Consider the following 19,079-nt stretch of genomic DNA (forward strand, 5'->3'; position numbering starts at 1 on the left):
TGAAAATAAGTGATTACCAGAGTCTTAACAGGCTCTAATTATCAGCTACATATGAAGAATCTTGGAGGGATAAGATGGAGATTGAAGACTAAGCCTCAAATTTAATCACCTAACAATCCTGTTAAGCCAGATTTCTGATTCAGTCAATCTATGTGGAGTTCAACAAATTGCAGCAGAAATAAGCCACTAGGTGATGAGGATGCTGCTGTTCCTCAAACATTTCTACTAGCTGTGGCAGGGAGGCAAGACCCTAAACTAGAAAGCTATTGGTCAGTGAGAGAAAGCTAAAGGCTGGGACCCTTCACTAGACATTTGATTTGAAGATGCTAAAACTTTAAGGCTTAGCACATGTTGGAATAACACTCCTTGGTTTCAGATTTATACCTATTCCGTATTTTTAATCACATGGTACCCTGGCTAATTTGTATACAGGAAGTTCTTTGTTTTTAAGGCTTAAGGTAGTCCTGGAAATGTAATCTTTAACCTGGAAGAAGTGTGTATAAACGTATAATATATAGATGCACAGTTGCTTTTGGTAGAAAACACATTTTCTGTCATTTCACTTGTTTATGAAGCTTACGAATGTCTTTGTTAGAAATGCATCAAGACTTTCTTTTCTCAGACCTCATCTAATTTGTGGTTCTAAGAAATTTGTCTCTTAAAGTTATGCAAATTAGAGAGTTCTCTTCAACACCCCTTCTGTCATGTCTTTCTAAAATATTGTGCTTTCAAAGTATCTAGTTGAAGAAGTAATATGCAAAAGAAAATCAGGAACTAAAACGTGAGAATGAGAAGTCCCACAATACGCTACATGCAATCTACAAGAAATGCCCTCTAGCAGTCCTCAACAGAGTTCTTACCTGCATGAGCTGCTGCTTCAATTTCTGTATTTCTGAAATGTTCAGCTCACTGAATAAGTCAGAGACAGGGTTCAGAGACTCTGCTTTCCTTAAGGTGGGCGTTCGGTAGTCTCCATTCAGTTTCACAAGAGGCCCATGGATATGCCCATTCATTTTGTCATCATTGTTTGGTTCACTCCCATCCTCGGCAAACTTGAGTCCATCTACTGAGATGCTGATATGGTTATCGTTGAGGGTGATGTACTGTGAGAGCTCCTTCCGCAAGCTGTTCTTCTGCTCCCTTTCATTTTTTAAGGTCTCAAGGGCTTCTTCCAGTTGGTGCTCAGCGATCTCTTTTAATCGGATAGCATCTTCCAGCTGGCTGTTCAGTAGTACCGTTTCCTCCTCAAATCGCTTAATCTCATGCTTTAAGCCTTCGTATTCAACCTGAATCAGACAGGATAAAGAAGACGCATAAAACTAAAACTTAAATCTTATAAAACTGCCATGAAATACTCAAGTGGATCTAATCACTTTTAAAAAACCATAAGTCTACAAAATAGATCATAAAAAGCACACAGTTTACCCTTAAGGAAACACAGGATAGTTTCTTTGAACTACATATAATGTATACAGTTGAATATGATAATAATATGACATAAATATTTAGATATAAGTAGATATGATAATATATAACTATATACAATCTAATTCTTAGCAGAGATTTAAAGTGTGTCTACTGTCTTAGAAAATCTTTTATAAGACCCAGTAGTCAAAAGGGAACACTGTTTGCCTAATAAGTCAAGAATCATTAATAAAACAAACAACAACAGATGCTGGTGACTATGCAGAGAAAAAGGACCGCTGCTGGTGGGAATGCAAACTAGTGCAACCTCTTTGGACGACTGTGTGGCGATTTCTGAAAGAACTAGAAACTGACCTTCCATATGACCCAGCAATCCCCCTATTGGGAATATATCCAGGGGAACTCAAACCACTCTACAAAAAAGATACCTGCACACACATGCTATTCACAATAGCAAAAATATGGAGCCAACCATGCTGCCCATCAAAGCTGTACTGGATAAAAAAAAATGTGGTACATATATACAATAGAATATGATGCAGCCACAAAGAAGAATAAACATATGAACTTTGCAGCAACTTCGATGGATTTAGAGTCCAACATACTCTAAGAGTCCATCATACTGTAGAGTCATCTATCACAGAAACAAAGAAGGGAGTACCATATGTTCTCACTCATAAGCAGTCCTTGAACAATTATCATAACACTATAAGAAAGGGATTGGCAGTAGTGGGAAACTGCCAGGGGAGGGCAGGTGGGATTGGCAGATGAGGGAAACTGCCAGGGGAGGCAGGGCATACCTCTTCAACAAGGGTACCTGCAAAATGAACATTTGTGTACCTAACACTGAATTGTACCCCACATCTTCAAAATAAAAATAAAATAAAGAATTTTTGATAATAATTTATCAGAATATTTGCAATCTAAGAAAATATTTTATCATCATTATTTTATCTCATTATTAATAATGAGGAAATCTGAAGACCCAGTGATAAATGTATTAAAAGATCATAATAAGCCGGCTTTGGTGGCTCAGCCTGTAATCTCGCGCCTTTGGGAGGCTGAGGTGAGTGGATTGACTGAGCCCGTGGGTTTGAGACCCGCCTGGGCAACTTGGCGAGACCTCATCTCTACAATAAATCAAAAAATGAGCCGGGCGTGGTAGCGCATGCCTATAGTTCCAGCTACTTGGAAGGCTGAGGCGGAAGGATCGCCAGAACCCAGCAGGTCGAGGCTGTGGTGGCTGGGAGCGGCCACTGCACTCCAGTCTGGGTGACAGAGTGAGACTCCAACTCCAAAAAAATATATATATATATCATAATAAAAACACCATCTCAGTAAAATATGTTTGAGAGTAAGATGAGAAAGTAAAGAAAATTTTTATGTGCTTATGGACAGAATCTGGAAGAACAGTTACAAACTATCCAATAACAAAAATATCTATATTCTTAGCAATGTAATATTCTTTGGAACTGTAATCAAATAAGAGTCTGCTCAAGGCCCGGCTCAGTTGCTCAGTCTATAATCCCAGCAATTTGGGAGGCCAAGGTGAGCGGATTGCCTGAGCCCACGGGTTCGAGACCCGCCTGGGCAACTTGGCAAGACCTCATCTCTACAATAAATCAAAAAAATTAGCCAGGCATGGTAGTGCACGCCTGTAGTTCCAATTACTTGGAAGGCTGAGGCGAAAGGATCGCCGGAGCCCAGCAGGTCGAGGCTGTGGTGGCTGGGAGCGGCCACCGCACTCCAGTCTGGGCGACAGAGTGAGACTCCGACTAAAAAAAAAAAAAAAAGTCTGCTCAAACAACCTCTTGGTCATGAAAGCCCAAAGGTGACAAGGAGTGCCAACATGTCTACCTTGGGACCTTTTCCATGGCACTTATAACATGCCACCTTTTAACAAACATCTTATCTCCACAATTATACTGTAATCTCCTTAGAAAGAGAAAGTATTTTTTAATTCACTTAAGTGTCCATCACAGAACTCTGCTCTTTAATAAGCATTTGCTAAATAACTACTGAGAATGAAAAAATAAACTAGAAAAATGACATCAAGTCATCCTGATATTTGATGCTAATATAAACTATGTGATTAGTTTTATATTTATTTTAGTACTTATATTAGTTTAAAATTGAATTTTGAAGCCGGGTGGCTCATGTCTGTAATCCCAGCACTTTGGGAGGTGGAGGCGAAAGGATTGCCAAAGCCTATAGGTTCGAGACCAGCCTGGGCAACATGGCAAGACCTCGTCTCTACAATAAATCATAAAAGCTGGGTGTGGTGGCACGTGCCTAGAGTTCCAGTTACTTGGAAGGCTGAAGCGGAAGGATCCCCTGAGCCCAGCAGATGGAGGCTGTGGTGGCCATGAGCGTGCCAATGCACTCCAGCCTGGGTGACAGAGTGAGATTCCAACTCAAAAAAATAAAAAATAAAGAAAATTTTGAAAACTATTTTACAAACTGAAGAATAGAGATCATAGACCATTTCATTTTTATATAGTTCCATGTTTTCTCCCCATCTCCCTTTACATAATCTCAATGCAATAGCATGTCTTGCAAAGGTTAAGATATAGGTTTACTTGGGATGTAGTTTTAGTTGATGTAACAGAGACTTAAGTGAGAGCGACCAGTCAAGATAGAGTTTGTTTCTCTCTCATGTAACAGTATGGAGGTAGACAGTCAAGGGCAGTGGGGAATCTCTGCTCCATTAGGCCATCCAGGAACCAGGTTCCTTCTCTCATGTTGTACTGCCTTCTGCATGATCTAAGGTGGTTTGTCATCTTGATCATGTTTCAAGCAATGGGATGAAATAAAGGGCATAATCTCTTCCCTGAAGGACATTCAATGTTGTCCACATCATTTCTCATATACCATTGGTCAGTACCAGTCATACAACATTTATCTGTAAGGAGGGTGAAGAATGTAGTCTTTACCTTGGCAGCCTTGTGCCCAGATAAAAATTGGGAAATACATTGAGAGAGAAAACCATGGATATTGATGGAAAACCAGCACTCACTGGTCATTGGAACACTGTGGTGCTCCAATGGAATGCACTCTGTAAAGACACATGTAAAAAAGATGTTTCTAAGAAGGTTAGTTGCATATGTGAATAAGTGCAATTTCAGTGAAAGAATGTGTTCACCCTACTGTGGCACATGGAATGTGTTATGAAAAACACAGTGCAAAAGATACTTCTGAGGAAAAAAATGAAGCTCATTGGAATTTCAACATGTCCGTGGTAGAATCACTCAAGAGTCAATTGTGGAGAACTATGCCTATTACTTATAATAATAATTATAACATGCTAATCGCTCCACCAGAAATATACCTTTGAATAAATATAAGAAAATAGAACAAAGAAAAAAACACAAGTATATCCATGGCATAGTACCAATAATTGTCTTCTAAATATATTCAAAAAAGAATTTCTGGGTTACAGACCAACTATATTATTTAAGATTGTGGGTACCTCATGGGGGAATAAATTGTTCTTTGGGGAGAATATTTAACTGGGCACTTTAAAGAGCATGTTACAACCATGATGACATGGAAATGAAATATCCTTTTCAAAATTCCCAAGAGTTTTACCCAGCCTGAGACATTTGAAAATTTGGCAGCCCTTGGTTATCAGCCACCTTCCCAAATTGATGTGTCTCTGTGTCTGCGTCATGTATACTAGTGGGCTCCCAGGAAGGTATGTGTTCCCATGTCCCTTCCACCAATTCAGACAAATGCTTCCAGAGCAGAGATCATCAATAGCACCCACAGACCATCTAGCTTGTGGATGTGTTTTATTTGGCCTGTAAGTTGTTATAAAACTCTTCTGATTGCTAACATTTTAAAATTTCTACCTTCTCTTTTAAAAAGGCAGAAGTTTAAAATGTTCCCAATACAAAGAAAAAACACATGTTTGAGATGATATGCTAATTACCCTGATCTGATCATTGCACATTTTTATGTATTGAAATATCACTATATACCTCATGAATATGTATAATCATTATTTGTCAATTTAAAAAAATCAGAAATTCAGGCAACACTGGGTCCACCTTCCCAGAGGTCAAAAATCATCTCTCACTGAGCAGTGACTGTTCTTTTTTGTTCTTTTGCATCTACTTTTTCCTTACGTCCTTACGCTTATTAATGCCATTTACAAGCTGCTTGTGGTTACTGGAGTGTACAGCTCCTGCCTTGTGACTCGCTTCAACCTTTCCTGTCTGGTAAAACTAAAAGGATCCAGCCACTTTCCTTTACACTTGCTGACCGACTGCGCTTCACCTGGGTTGCTACTTCAACCAAAAAAGTGCATTTTTCATTTTATCTCTGGTTGTGGAATGAAAGGTTCGGTGCCCAATTATAGAATCTTAGTTATTAGCAAAGAGGCAAGGGACACCAAGGATGAAGTTGGGAAAAAGAGAGGAATCCAGAAGGAAGACCACCCTCAACATGATCTGGGGCTCTGCAAGTGACATGGGATTAAAGGAATCTGAAAATCAGAATGGCCTTTACCCTGTTCTGGAAAGAGAAGCAAGGGTGACCCTAGGTGTGCTTATGAGGAAGCTAGCCCGAAAATTGCTTGAGACAGCAGAGTCTGTGTCCCTGTGCCATGGCTTCTTCCAGACCTGCTTATATACTGTAGAGTCATCTTCCTCCTGACCTTTCTTTCCCTGGACAACACAGGACACCCCTTGCCAACCTTTCCTCGTATTTCAACCAATCCTCTGGCTGTCCCAGAGGATTGGTTGAATTTTACAAAAATTCTTAGAACTAGACACAATCAATAACTTTATCTAAGACAAAAAACAGAACAGGTAATTTAAGCATGATGTTCTCTAAGAAACCACTCCGACGCGCATTCCTTCACACACGAATGCCTTCTCAAGAGCGTCACTGTCTTGTGATTTTAAAGCATGTAGTTCTCATTCTTCATCTGAAACATTTAATCTAACTGTTATCTACTCCATCCCCTTTAGCTACTCTGTGGTGATTACCAAGTCTCAAAAACCCATGAGCTCCCAGCTAATAATTCATAGGATAAAAATTTCTACTCTACAAAGCAAATCATTTCTCTTACTCTATAATGTTTAATTCAATCACTTCCATAATAAATCATGCCTAACTACTTTATCCTGTATGAATCCTTAAGCTTAAAAACAAGTCTATAATTCATTCTTACAAAAATTACTAAAGTTCTAAACCTATTAACTATAGCTAATAATTCACATCGCACACAACAACTCAATCTCATATCCTTAACCCTGTGTGCGTTTGATCTAAGTAGCAGGAAGTGGCATGACATCAAAATGGCCATTCAGGTGTACAGAAGTTTCTACTTTTAAAACTCCAATAAATATAATTTGTGTATTGGCATTTTCCTCTAAAAAACAAATGATAATATAAAACACAATAGCTGGGAAGAAGCAACGTCCTTAGCTACTCTCATTGCCAATCAGAAGGAACAGAATCTACCAAGCCATTATCTATCCACACATGCTGTTTAAAATCTTTTACTTATAACTTCTTGGCAAGGCCAATGAGTTCCTTTACGAACATCAAAAGGAGCACATCCTGTTCTTTAGTAATTTTTCCAACCACAATGTTTAATTATGCGATAGCATGGTCTAACACTAGGAGGTCAGGAACATGGAAGTTTGGGGGGGAGTTTAGACAAAGTAAAGGTAATTTTCTTGCAAATTCCCTTCTTGTTTCTTTGTATGGGTGGATGAATGGAGTGAGTGAAGTTTGGTTTTTCGTCTCCAGACTGTACAGAATTTTCCAGCTGCATCAATAACAAAAAATAGAAGAAGCAAGGGTTTCAGCTGCCCAGGTTCACTTTGCAACCTGGGGTCTTCAGCCCCCTGGACTTGGTCAGCAGGCAGGCCTCCATGGCTGGCTCCCAACAGTTTTGTAAATAAAGTTTTATTGGAACACAGCTACACTAATTTGCTTACATATTGTCTATGGCTGCTTTGGGGAGAACAGAGTGGGACAGTTGCAAGAGAAACCATATGGCCTGCAAAACCAAAATATTTACCATCTGGCTTTTTTTTTTTTCCTGAGTCTTAATCTGTCGCCCAAGTTGGAGTGCAGTGGCATGCTCACAGCCACTGCAACCCCGACCTGCTGGGTTCAGGTGATCCTTCTGCCTCAGTCTTCCAAATAGCTAGAACCTACAGGCATGTGCCACCACACCTGGTTAATTTGTTATTTATTTATTTGTTTATTTATTTACTGTAGAGACGAGGTTTCGCCAAGTTGCCCAGGCTGGTCTCAAACCCCGGGACACAGGCAATCTTCTCACCTCTGCATCCTAAAGTGCTGGGATTACAGGCATGAGCCACAGCGCCTGGTGCCATCTGGCTTTTTACAGAAAAAGTTTGCTTACTCCTAGGTTAGACCTGAAGACATTAATTTAGTTTGCATTGTAGAATTTTTAATTGTGTAGTCTTTATTCAGTTAATAGCCTGGATTTTCTGTAAAACCTGACCTTTTTCTGTCTGGGCAGCTTCTCTCACACCCACTCACTCAAAAGTGGTACAAGCTCCTACTATTTACCCAGCTGTTCCATGTTTCCCTGCCTGGGAAAGGGCTGTCATCGGGAAAACTCGTGTTCATCCTTTTAGACCCTAGTTAAGAATCTCATGCTAACTCTGAAGTCTTTGTGGACTCACTAAGGCAAAATGAGCCCCCTTTTTTGTGGCATTGTTGTAAGGCTGCATCATATGGTTGGAGTTCCCAAAAATGGATGAACCAAGAAAACAGAGTGAGAAGGTGCTTAAAAATTGGTGTTTTTTTACTTTCAAATTTTTTTTTTTTTTTTGAGTTGAAGTCTCACTTTGGAGAGCAGTAGCACAATTACAGCTACCACAGTCTTGACCTCCGGGGCTCAGGTGATCCTTCCACCTTAGCTTCCTGAGCAGCTGGGACTACACCTGGTTAATATTTTGATTTTTTGTAGAGATGAGGTCTCACTATGCTGCCTAAGCTGGACTCAAACACCTGGGCTCAAGTGATCCTCCGGCCTTGGCCTCCCAAAGTTCTGGGATTACAGGTGTGAGCCATTGCGCCCAGCCAGTGTTTGATATTTTAAAGACAACATCAAAGTAGTCATTCATGAAAAAACTCAGTACTTTACTAGGATTTTTTATAGCAACTTCATAGTTTAATAACTCTTCATTTTTAACTACGTGAAAGTTAAATACTATAGGGGTAGATACTATAATCTTTTCTGATTTAGGAACCCAAATGATCTTAATCTGGCCCTATACTGCCAAACCTAACACACAGCTTTAATGTTCATTACATGGATTGCTAGGGGTTTATTACTTGCCTTTCCTACTGGGACTACAAGCTCTTTGAGGCAGTGACTATATCTTTTGTCTTTAAAAAAGTGCTGGGTCTCATAGAAGGAGACCCCTGAAATACTGATTAAATGAAATAAAACAGAATTGAATATATTCCCTAGGTCTCTTATGATATTATTACCTGATATAGAAATAGATCCCTGGAGGAAATATTCTTCATGATAGAAGTATGATTGATTGAAGTGTTAATTTTAGCAGGGGGTTTCAATGCTCAGATAACAAACACTGATTATTTCAATCCATATGTGAGCCATGAGAGACATGAAGTTTCTTATTTCTTTTCTCCTCTCACCATCATATCACTAAACAAGGAAACTAACATAATTTCCTGCCTTATATTAAGTAATTCTGAGACCAGGTAAATTTTTCGGTCCCAATGTTAAACAATACTGGGATCAGACAAAGAATTTAGCTACGTGAGGGGAATATTTGGCTCCTGGAAGCTAAGACACAGTTCAACTGAAACAGCTTCCATAACACTTCAAGTATCTCCCAACTATAAATTCTGTCATAAACTATGTCTATCCTGATCAGTTTCCCACCATTCAAAACCCACCTTAAAATTACCCAGTCCAGGTCCTAAAACCCTATAAATTATAAACACTGAACACTCTCCCCTCTAAATTTCCTTTTTTTCTTCTTTTTTTTAGAAACAGGGTCTCACCGTACTACTGGGCTCAAGTGATCCTGTTGCCTCAGCCTCCCAAGTCACTGAGAACACACCTGACTAATTTTATTTGTCTGTTTAGTAGAGATGGGGGTCTCACTATGTTGCCCAGGCTGGTATCGGACTCCTGGGCTCAAGTAATCCTCCCACCTCAGCTTTCCAAAATGTTGGGATTATAGGTATGAGCCATCATACGTAGCATACCCAGCTTAAATCTCCCTTTTTGAGACATTACGATGGCTCTGTCTGGGTGGTTTCATTTCTCTTATTGCAGGATGTCTAATAAGCAGCTTTGCTTAATAGATTTATCTGGTGGCCTGTTGGGGAAGTGACAGTTGACTAGATTTCTTATGGCTGCTGCTTCTTCCTACACTTCTTTCCAATACTTTGGTTTGAAAAAGTCTAAAGTTGTCAAATGTGTTTGTAAGGTTGGATTTGATTTGATTTTAGCCCTAGAACCAAATCAGCACACAGAAGAATGGAGCAAAAATTTCAGAGGCAACTTTTTAATGCTCCCACAGATTCCATATTTAGGAACACACATTAAAACTGCTATGGTTAACTAGAATCTCAAATGTTAGTTTCCTTTCTAAATTGAAGTGTATATGTAAGAGAAAGAAAAAACAATTTTTTCATTCTTTCAACAAGTATCTATTCAATGCCTCCTGTGAGCCAGGCCCTAGTCTAGGCGTTGTATGTTAGTGGAGGGAAATGAATGGGGGAAAAAAAGGTAATAAATGACACTATATAGAAAGTAAGAGATGTTATTTAAACAGTGATACTGAATTTAGAAAATAGCCAATATACAGTTCAAAAAAAACTTCAGAAGAGAACAATCTTTTTTTGAACTAAGCAATTTCCAATAGTAGCTGTTCTGCTGTTAAGAGAAACATCAAACCTGGCTAAAGGCTGGACGATGAGTAGGAGCTTCAGTACAAAGTGTCATCAACTCAATTTTGTGCCTGTCATCTCTTTTAAAAAAATCTGTGTCATCTGCACATAAAATATCATACTTAATACTTAATTAAAGAGAAAGAGTTTATGACAGATGCTAACATCTATAAATAAAGGCCAATAGGAAAGGGGAAAAAAAAAAAGCACAGCATTCCCTTCACCAGGCAAGGTCTGTGGCACTTCAGAACACCCAATTGTCAGGGAGTAAGCCAGAATGGTACTCTGAAACTCTGAATAGGAAATGATTTTGAATTAATTAATTAGGCACTTAATTGGGTAAATTACCATATGGCATCTAGAAAATATAATGAAAGACATGTATAGGCCTCCCCCCTTTTAAAAACTTCTGAGTTAACTACGTTTCAATTACTGTGAGAAGGGCATGGGAAACTCAAACCAGTAATCTTCCAGACTGACAGGATAAATTCCCCCAGAAATGGCCTCTGGGCTAATGAGTACTCACGGGATACCTTGGCAGTCTTTCAAGAATACCTAATACTGGCCTTCATTAACCTCCTGAGTAACAGCTTTCACATGCAGTCATGGAAGACTCTTCTGGGACACTGGTTGCACTTCCACCCATGCAGAGAGCAGTGAGGGTTTTAGCGATGGGGAAGGACTGGCCACATTAAACATGTGCACTTCAAGTCCATTTGTTTCAAGTACTCTCCATGCTTCATCAGCGACCAAAAATTAAAAATAAAAAAGAACCACAAAATATACCTCTCTTATTTTAAGAGGTATTTGAGAAGCACCTTTTAATATTCAAATGTCTCTGCTGTGAGCTCACTGACCCCAGCCAAATCAAGACCCAGGATGCTTCTGGGAGGGCCAGCTCTCAGCAGGCACATGGTGGATTCAGCGCTTAAAGGGGAAGGAGCAAGGTAAAAACACAGGGGATACCCATGTGTCTCCTTGGTCTCCTTAGTAGATATCTTGTTCCGCCAGCACTACAAAGCTGGGGGAAAGTGGTGATGATCAGAATTCAAATTTCAATTGTGTCACTACAGAGATTTTTTTTTTTCTCTTCTGGATTTTTCCTTTTCCCTCTTAGCCCTTATATCTATCAAAACCAATAATATTTTGGACATAGAAACCAACTCGAGAAAGGAGTAGAAGTACACATCTGGGCTGGCTCTTAAGCTTATTGAGGACAAGAGTCATGACCTATGGATTCTTGTATCTGTCCAGCCTAGTACAGTGCCTGGCTCATAATCTGCTGATTTGAATGGACAGGTGACAAAAGCACCTAGACCAGAATAGAGGTTGTGGTTGGGGAAGCACCTTGAAAATTTAAACATCAAACTCACCTTTGCTTAACTACCAGAAACAACTCTATTCATAAATAAATTCTTCTATAATTACAGATTCAAGAATTATTGATAACCAGAAAAAATCCACAGTGCAACCCAATCAGGAAAATTAAGCTATCTAAGCCTCACTACAAAAAACATTATTTAAATGAACAAATGTAATCTTTGTAGATTACAGCTAAAAATGCAATAGAGCGTCTTTTTTTTTTTTTTTTTTTGAGTTGGAGTCTCACTCTGTCGCCCAGACTGGAGTGCAGTGGCCGCTCCCAGTCACCGCAGCCTCAACTTGCTGGGCTCCGGCGATCCTTCCGCCTCAGCCTTCCGAGTAGCCGGAATTACAGGCGCGCGCTACCACACCCGGCTGATTTTTTGATTTATTGTAGCAATGAGGTCTCGCTGCCCAGGCGGGTCTCGAACCCTCAGGCTCAGGCAATCCACTCACCTCAGCCTCCCAAAGGTGCGGGATTACAGGCTGAGCCACCGAGTCCGGCTTAGAGCGTCTTTTAAAAATAATTTTGCTCTTATTTTTTATACGTCATGGTCCCTTTCCCACTATGATTTGAAAGCAATTTACAAAGAAAGCAGAGTGAGACACAAATGATTGTAGGGAGATCTTAAACTTGTAGTATGAAATAGGCGTATAGACCTAGGCTGTCAATGAGAAGTCATCAGGTGAAATTTATTATTATATATTTGACCTACTCCTGAATTAAATTAACACAGAGCTAAAGTATACAGTAGAATGCCTTTTTCTTGCTCAATCAAGTTCTACTGTACACTGTACTACTCATAGGTGAATTTCTCCCTTCTATATTTTAGCTGAAATAGGAAGGTTAGGACATTTCAGCACATAATTATTATAGAGAGAAGACAAAGGCATTAACAACAAATTTTGACAAATGCCTTCTTGAAAAATAAAGATGCGATTTCTGACCAAGTGGTCAAAAGGTGAGGCTCCATCTGGAGTAGAGCTCAAGAAACTTCTTAAACCTTACCTGGTTCTGTTTCAACGTGGACACGAGTTTCTGCAACGTTATGTTTTCTTCTTCCAATTCGGTATAGTCCTGAAGAAGCCGGGCCTCCCGGAATTTGTATTCTCGGATTTCATCCTTCATTCGTATTCTCTGTAGCTCCACCATCTCATTGTTCTGAAACAACAGAATAAACAATCAATATGAAACCTGTTTATTCTAGCTTTTATGAGGTGTAAAGTCCTGGTAGCTAAACAATCTAAAAGCAGTTGGTCGGGGAGGATGAATTGGTACTGCCATTTTTTGAATGGCAATTTAGTGCTATCTGTCAAAAATTTAAAAGCACGCATACATGGCCCAGCAACTTGACATCTAAAAATCATTCTTAAACATATGTTCATAGTGATAAGTCAAAAGAGAAATAAATCCATGAATATTTACACAATGAACTGGAACTAGTCTAAATGCTTGCTGTTTAGGGGAATGATGAAATAAATTACCATGCATCCACTGAAAGGAGCATTATAAAATTATTTTAAAAAAGAATAAGGAGAAAAACGAAAAGAAACTTTAATGCACTAAGATAGAAATATAGCCACATTATTATTATTATTATTATTATTGAGTTGGAGTCTCACTCTGTCATCCAGGCTGGAGTTCAGTGGCACACTCACGGCCACCACAGCCTCAACATGCTGGGCTCAAGCAATCCTTCCACCACAGCCTTCCAAGTAGCCTTCCAAGTAGCATGCCACCACGCCTGGCTAATTTTTTTTTTAATTGTAGAGAGGAGGTTTCACCAAGTTGCTCAGCCTTGTCTTGAACCCCTAGACTCAGGCAATCCTCTCGCCTCAGCCTCCCAAAGTGCTGGGATTACAGGCTTGTAAAAAGCAAGTTATAGATTAGTAGGCATATTAGGCTCCCATCTGTGCTAAAAATAGAAGGACACAGGCACACACACAGATATACACTTTTATATCATAAAAATATTTGTAAGAATACTCAAAAATCTGTCAATAGTGCTTATATAGAAAGCATTGGAGAGAGGAAAGCCATATAGATAAGCAGAGGAACCTATTACTTTGATTTTATATTTTTCCGAATCATTTGAATGTATATGTATTTACAACAAACATGTATTATCAGGTCTTATGTGCAAAGGTGCAGGATATCAGTAGAGCAATTAAGTAAAATATTTAAGTTTTCCCTGAAATTTGTGTGACAGTATAAGCTAGGTTTAGATAAAATTTATAATGGTTATATAATAGATATATACATCTAAACATATGTGATGGAGTACTAAAAAAACCCAGAATTTGTTTATTAAAAATTGGGTTTTATTCATATGTGTTTCAACTTCAGTCACTTTCAAAGTACTCTCTGGGATTCCCCCCACCCTCTCCAGTTGATGGAATACACCTATCAAGATGCTTTTTCCACTGCTCAAAATGGTTTTTGAACTTGTCAATTTGTATGTCTTTTCATACTTCTGCCGTTTTTTGCTTCGCTTCTCCCACACTGGCAAAATGTTTCCCTTTGTGGACTTTTTTCATTTGGGGAAACAAAAAAAGTCGCTTGGGGTAAGATCAGGTGACTAGGGAGGGGCACAGGGGTCACGCCATTTTGGTCAAAAACTGCTGAACATTCAGCACAGTGTGGGCAGGCGCACTCATAAATCACCCATTATGAAATGGGCAAACGCTTTGTAAGAATCTTTAAAAAAATTCACTGAAGCCGAACGCATTCTCTCACAACAATGTTAGCTGGGACAGTGATGCTGATGGGTTCCTAGAACACTTACCTAGCGGGGGAAGCCTATGCTATAAGGGACCCACCCTCCACAAGATAATTCCAGGTTTTTTGTGGGTCCCCCCTCGTATTCACAGTCGTGGAAAGAAAGGATATCAAAGTTTTGTTTTAATTTAGGATTCATTAGATTTGTTCCCTACTTAAACAAAGGAAAATTGTGGGGGGAAAGTACTGTAAAAATCAAAGATTGCATTTTCTTACTTCTTTTGAGGCAAGGGCTCACCCTGTTGTGCTGGCTGGAGTGCAATGGTGTGATCATAGCTCACTGCTGCCTCTAATGCCTGGGCTCAAGTGATTCTCCTGCCTCAGCCTCCCAGGTAGCTAGGACTACAGGCATGCGCCACTATACCTGGTTAATTTTTATTTTTATTTTTTGGAGAAATAGGGTCTTGCTATGTTATTGTCTAGCCTGGTCTTGAACTCTTAGCCTCGAGTGGTGCTCCCACCTTGGCCTCCCAAAGAACTGTGATTACAGCCGTGAACCACTATGCCCAGCGGCAAAGACCACATATTCTTATGCAATACTCCAATATCCATATGGGGGGGAAAAATGAATCATGACTGCATTTGACCATCAGTCTGTAATTTGCTGAGTCTTGATATGGTGGTATATATGATTGACAATGAATAAAGCACTGGTATTTGCTACATGGATGAATCTCACTAATATAATGTGGGCTGAAATAAGCCAAGAACAAAAGACTACATACGGTAGGTAAAGTTCAAAAACATACTACATCGGTTAGATAGTCTCCCTCAAAATATATGTTGAAGCCCTAACTCCCAGAGTTTTCACAAATGGAAAAATTTAAATGAGGTCATCAGGGTAGGCTCAATCCAATATGGCCAGTATCTTTACAAAATAGACACACTCAGAGGGAAGACTATGTGAAGAAACATAGGGGAAACAGACACACTCAGAGGGAAGACTGTGTGAAGAAACACAGGAGAATGATGGCCTTATGACAGGGTGGCAAAGATTGGAGTGATGCATCTCTAAGCCAAGGAACACCAAGGATTGTCAGCAAACACCAGAAGCTAGGAAGAAGAAGAGAAAGATCCTCCCCGAGAGTAGCCAGAGGAAGCATGGCACAGCCAACACCTTGAGTCCAGACTTCTGGCCTCTGGAACTCTAAGACAATACATTTCTGTTGTTTTAAGCCACTCAGTCTGTGGTGCTTCTTTACAGCAGCCTTAAGAAAATACAGCAGCCCTAAGAAAAGGATACACATGCAAAACTAATCTGTGGTAACAGACGTTAATGCAATATTGTTACAGTACCAGTAACGCTCAGCTGCTAACCCTGACACCAATAAATCAAGAGGCAGGAAATTGGTAGAAATTTATTTCTGAATTTGAATCCAGGGAGCGGAACGTGGCTCCTGGCTTTTCTAAAATGGTTCCTCTCACCCCTCAGGTTTTACGGTCCCCTTTTGTAAGTTCAGGGTTGTTGGTATCTATACATTGACTACGTGACTGGCAGAGCATTGTACAGAATTTAAGTTACAATCACATTTTGTTAATAGTGACATCTGTGGTCCACATTTCCCGGCATTGGTTACCAGAATTATCTCACAGTTTTTTATCAGTAACACCAGGCAGAAGTGTTAATCAAGTTTGCCATAGTGCGAAGGGAGTTAACAAGGCCTAAGACATCATTAGTTACTTCATTTGTATACATAAAAGCTATACAAATCACAAGATTTATGATTACATTGATACAAAGTTATTTAATTACATTGATACAAAAGTAATACAGATCACAAGACTTATGATTACCTTAATTTTGTATTATTCAAACCTATAACTACTAAGAAAAGGGAGTAAATGAGAATTTCTTTCTCTCAGTTAACTGGGCATAGCCTACAGGGAAGTCAAGAATTCTTTGAAGTTAGCAGGGAGCGCATAGGAAATAAGGGGAAGTACCCCTTTTGATAGCTCTCAGGAATGTGGGTGTGTGCAGGCCGGATCCCTCACCACACCCTTCTCTAGGGGCTGTGGCAATATGGACAAACAATAGTAGGTTTCCGTGTCAATATTACCTTTGCAGGAGGAGACATGACATCTGCAAGTCCTAGAAACACTTTAAAGGTCTCTGTCCTAGCAGAGAGCCATCCCTAAGACAGTACCTGATTCTCCTGTGTGTGCTTTCAAATGTCTCTCTTGTTGCTTCACTTTCTACAGATCTTGACTTCAAATAACCCCTGACTGGTTTTTACAGTCACCTCTGTCTGACATGGTGGCTTTTGACTTACTGACTTGGTCCCTGAGTACGGCTCTCCCTGCTTCTGTTTATGCTTATGTGAAAACAACAAATCGTGGGCGACCTCTTTGGGTCCCCTCTCACTGTGGGAGCTTTTCTGTCCTCTCAATAAATCCTGCTTTAAAAAAAAAAAAAGAAGCCAGGCTCAGTGGCTCAGCCTGTACTCCCGCGTCTTGGGAGGCTGAAGTGAATGAATTGCCTGAGCCCGCGGGTTCAAGACCCGCCTGGGCAACTTGGCAAGACCTCATCTCTACGATAAATCAAAAAATTACCTGGGCATGGTAGCGCGTGCCTGTAGTTCTAGCTATTTGGAAGGCTGAGGCAGAAGGATCGCTGGAGCCCAGCAGGCCGAGGCTGCGGTGGCCAGGAGCGGCCACTGCACTCCAGTCTGGGCAACAGAGTGAGACTCCGACTCAAAAAATAAATAAATAAATTAAATTAAATTAAAAATAAAGAAGACAACTATTTGTAAACTCATGATCTTTTACGTAAAAATGGAAAGCTCAGCTCCAACATGATTGAGTCAGGCTAATAAAAAAATCATTCTAAGGCAGACATTGCATTTTCTTCTTTTCTTCTTTGCGTTGGAGTCTCATTATGTCGCCCAGACTGGAGTGCAGTGGCCGCTCCCAGCCACCACAGCTCAACCTGCTGGGCTCCGGTGATCCTTCCGCCTCAGCCTTCCAAGTAGCTGGAACTACAGGTGCGCGCTACCACACCTGGCTAATTTTTTTTGATTTATTATAGAAATGAGGTCTCACCAAGTTGCCCGGGCGGGTCTCGAACCCGCAAGCTCAGGCAATCCACTCACCTCAGCCTCCCAAGGCCCAGGATTACAGACTGAGCCACCGAGCCCGGCTGACATTGCATTTTCTAAATAGTGGTTGTTGACTCTGGTTCAAAGACAGATGTGAAAAAATAATTATTCTGATACTTGTTAAAATGATAAGGAAAACTTCATTCAAGACCATTGCAATTGAAGGGAAGAGAGATGGGGCTCAACCTTGAAACACCAAGGGAAAGTAGGAATTTATAGCCAAGGATCGGGGTAAGGAGATCAGTGGATGGGAAATTACTAAAAGGAAACACTTACTGTTAAGTTGGCCTACAAGGACTCTTGCTAAAGGCCTAGACATCTTTTTGATGTCAAAGACATAGACATCAAAAAGGAGGAGGAAGAAGAACTCAATCAGATATCAAGGGTAATTAGGCATCAGGGCTTGGGGAATGACTTAGCAGAATTCCTTATTAAGGCTGGACTGCGCAGGTCAAAGTTGGGGGTGGGGCAAGGTTGAAGCTTGGTCCAAAAGAGGGGTCAGCAGAGCATGGCTAAAGTTTAGTCAAGAAAGAGTTTTTAATCACATTTCAGACAGTCATGACCTGCAGTCTGAAAAGGTTGAGAGCTAGGAAAGTTTGCAAGACGTTTGACTTGCTGATAACATGAACATAAATCCTAACTTGGGCAGGGTCAAGGCCCTTTTAACATCAGATTTTTATCCTTTCTGTATCTTGTCATCCTAAAAGCTCACTGGCTAGATTGTAAGGAGTTCCCTGGAGATTTGCAGACTTCATCAATTTAATGTAACCTCCTACAGAATATAATAATGAATCCTGAGGCCATACAAATGAATTCATTGTCCTGGAAACCTGTATGCAGCCTTCTACATGTAACATTATTTATACATAAGGAGTTTGAGCTCCTTGTTAGTCAGAATATTTCCAGATTGTCTGGCTTTTCTCATTTTAGCTCTCATTATAATAAATTGATAATTATGCATTTCTTCAACAGCTTAATAACTTACCTATGTCTGCTCCATTAATTGAGTTTAGCCTAATCCTCCCTTTTCAGCTTCCCTGTTTAACTATCTTTTTTTGTTGTTGGTTTTTGTTTATGTTTTGGTTTTTTGAGTTGGAGTCTCACTCTGTTGCCCTGTCTGGAGTGCAGTGGCACACTCACAGCTGGGCTCAGGGGATTCTTCCACTGTAGTGGGAAGATAGAGAGGTCGTGATACCGAGACTATTATAGGAAGTGGCAACTTTATTACACCAGCAAGATCGGTGGGCTACATGGGCTAACGCTTCCAGGTGGAGCCCTGCAGAATGGAAGAAGAGGGGTCTTATACCTTCGTTTAGGTAAGGGAGGGGGTCATGTTGAGCGATAACATATTTTCTTTGAGCCGGGCTTGGTGGCTCAGCCTGTAATCCATGCCTTGGGAAGCTAAGGTGAGTGGATTGCCTGAGCCCGCGGGTTCAAGACCCGCCTGGGCAACTTGGCGAGACCTCATCTCTACAATAAAATAAAAAAACTAGCCG

At 40.2% G+C, this 19,079-nt stretch overlaps 1 protein-coding gene across 4 annotated transcripts in view; it reads right to left on the bottom strand.

Moving 5' to 3' along the window:
* Positions 1 to 19,079, bottom strand: part of BICD1 (BICD cargo adaptor 1) — a 286,396-nt gene that overhangs the window by 72,057 nt on the left and 195,260 nt on the right. For all 4 annotated transcript variants that reach the window (XM_021706842.1, XM_008073743.1, XM_008073744.2 and 1 more), the window contains exons 3-4: positions 12,719 to 12,871; positions 861 to 1,286 (exon numbers count right to left, since the gene is read on the bottom strand). In XM_021706842.1, coding sequence (XP_021562517.1) covers positions 861 to 1,286; positions 12,719 to 12,871 — 579 coding nt within the window. The remainder of the gene's footprint in view (positions 1 to 860; positions 1,287 to 12,718; positions 12,872 to 19,079) is intronic.

This window comes from Carlito syrichta, unplaced genomic scaffold, assembly GCF_000164805.1.
Source record: "Carlito syrichta isolate Samal-C Ts95f unplaced genomic scaffold, Tarsius_syrichta-2.0.1 Scaffold316039, whole genome shotgun sequence".
Lineage (NCBI taxonomy): Eukaryota > Metazoa > Chordata > Mammalia > Primates > Tarsiidae > Carlito > Carlito syrichta.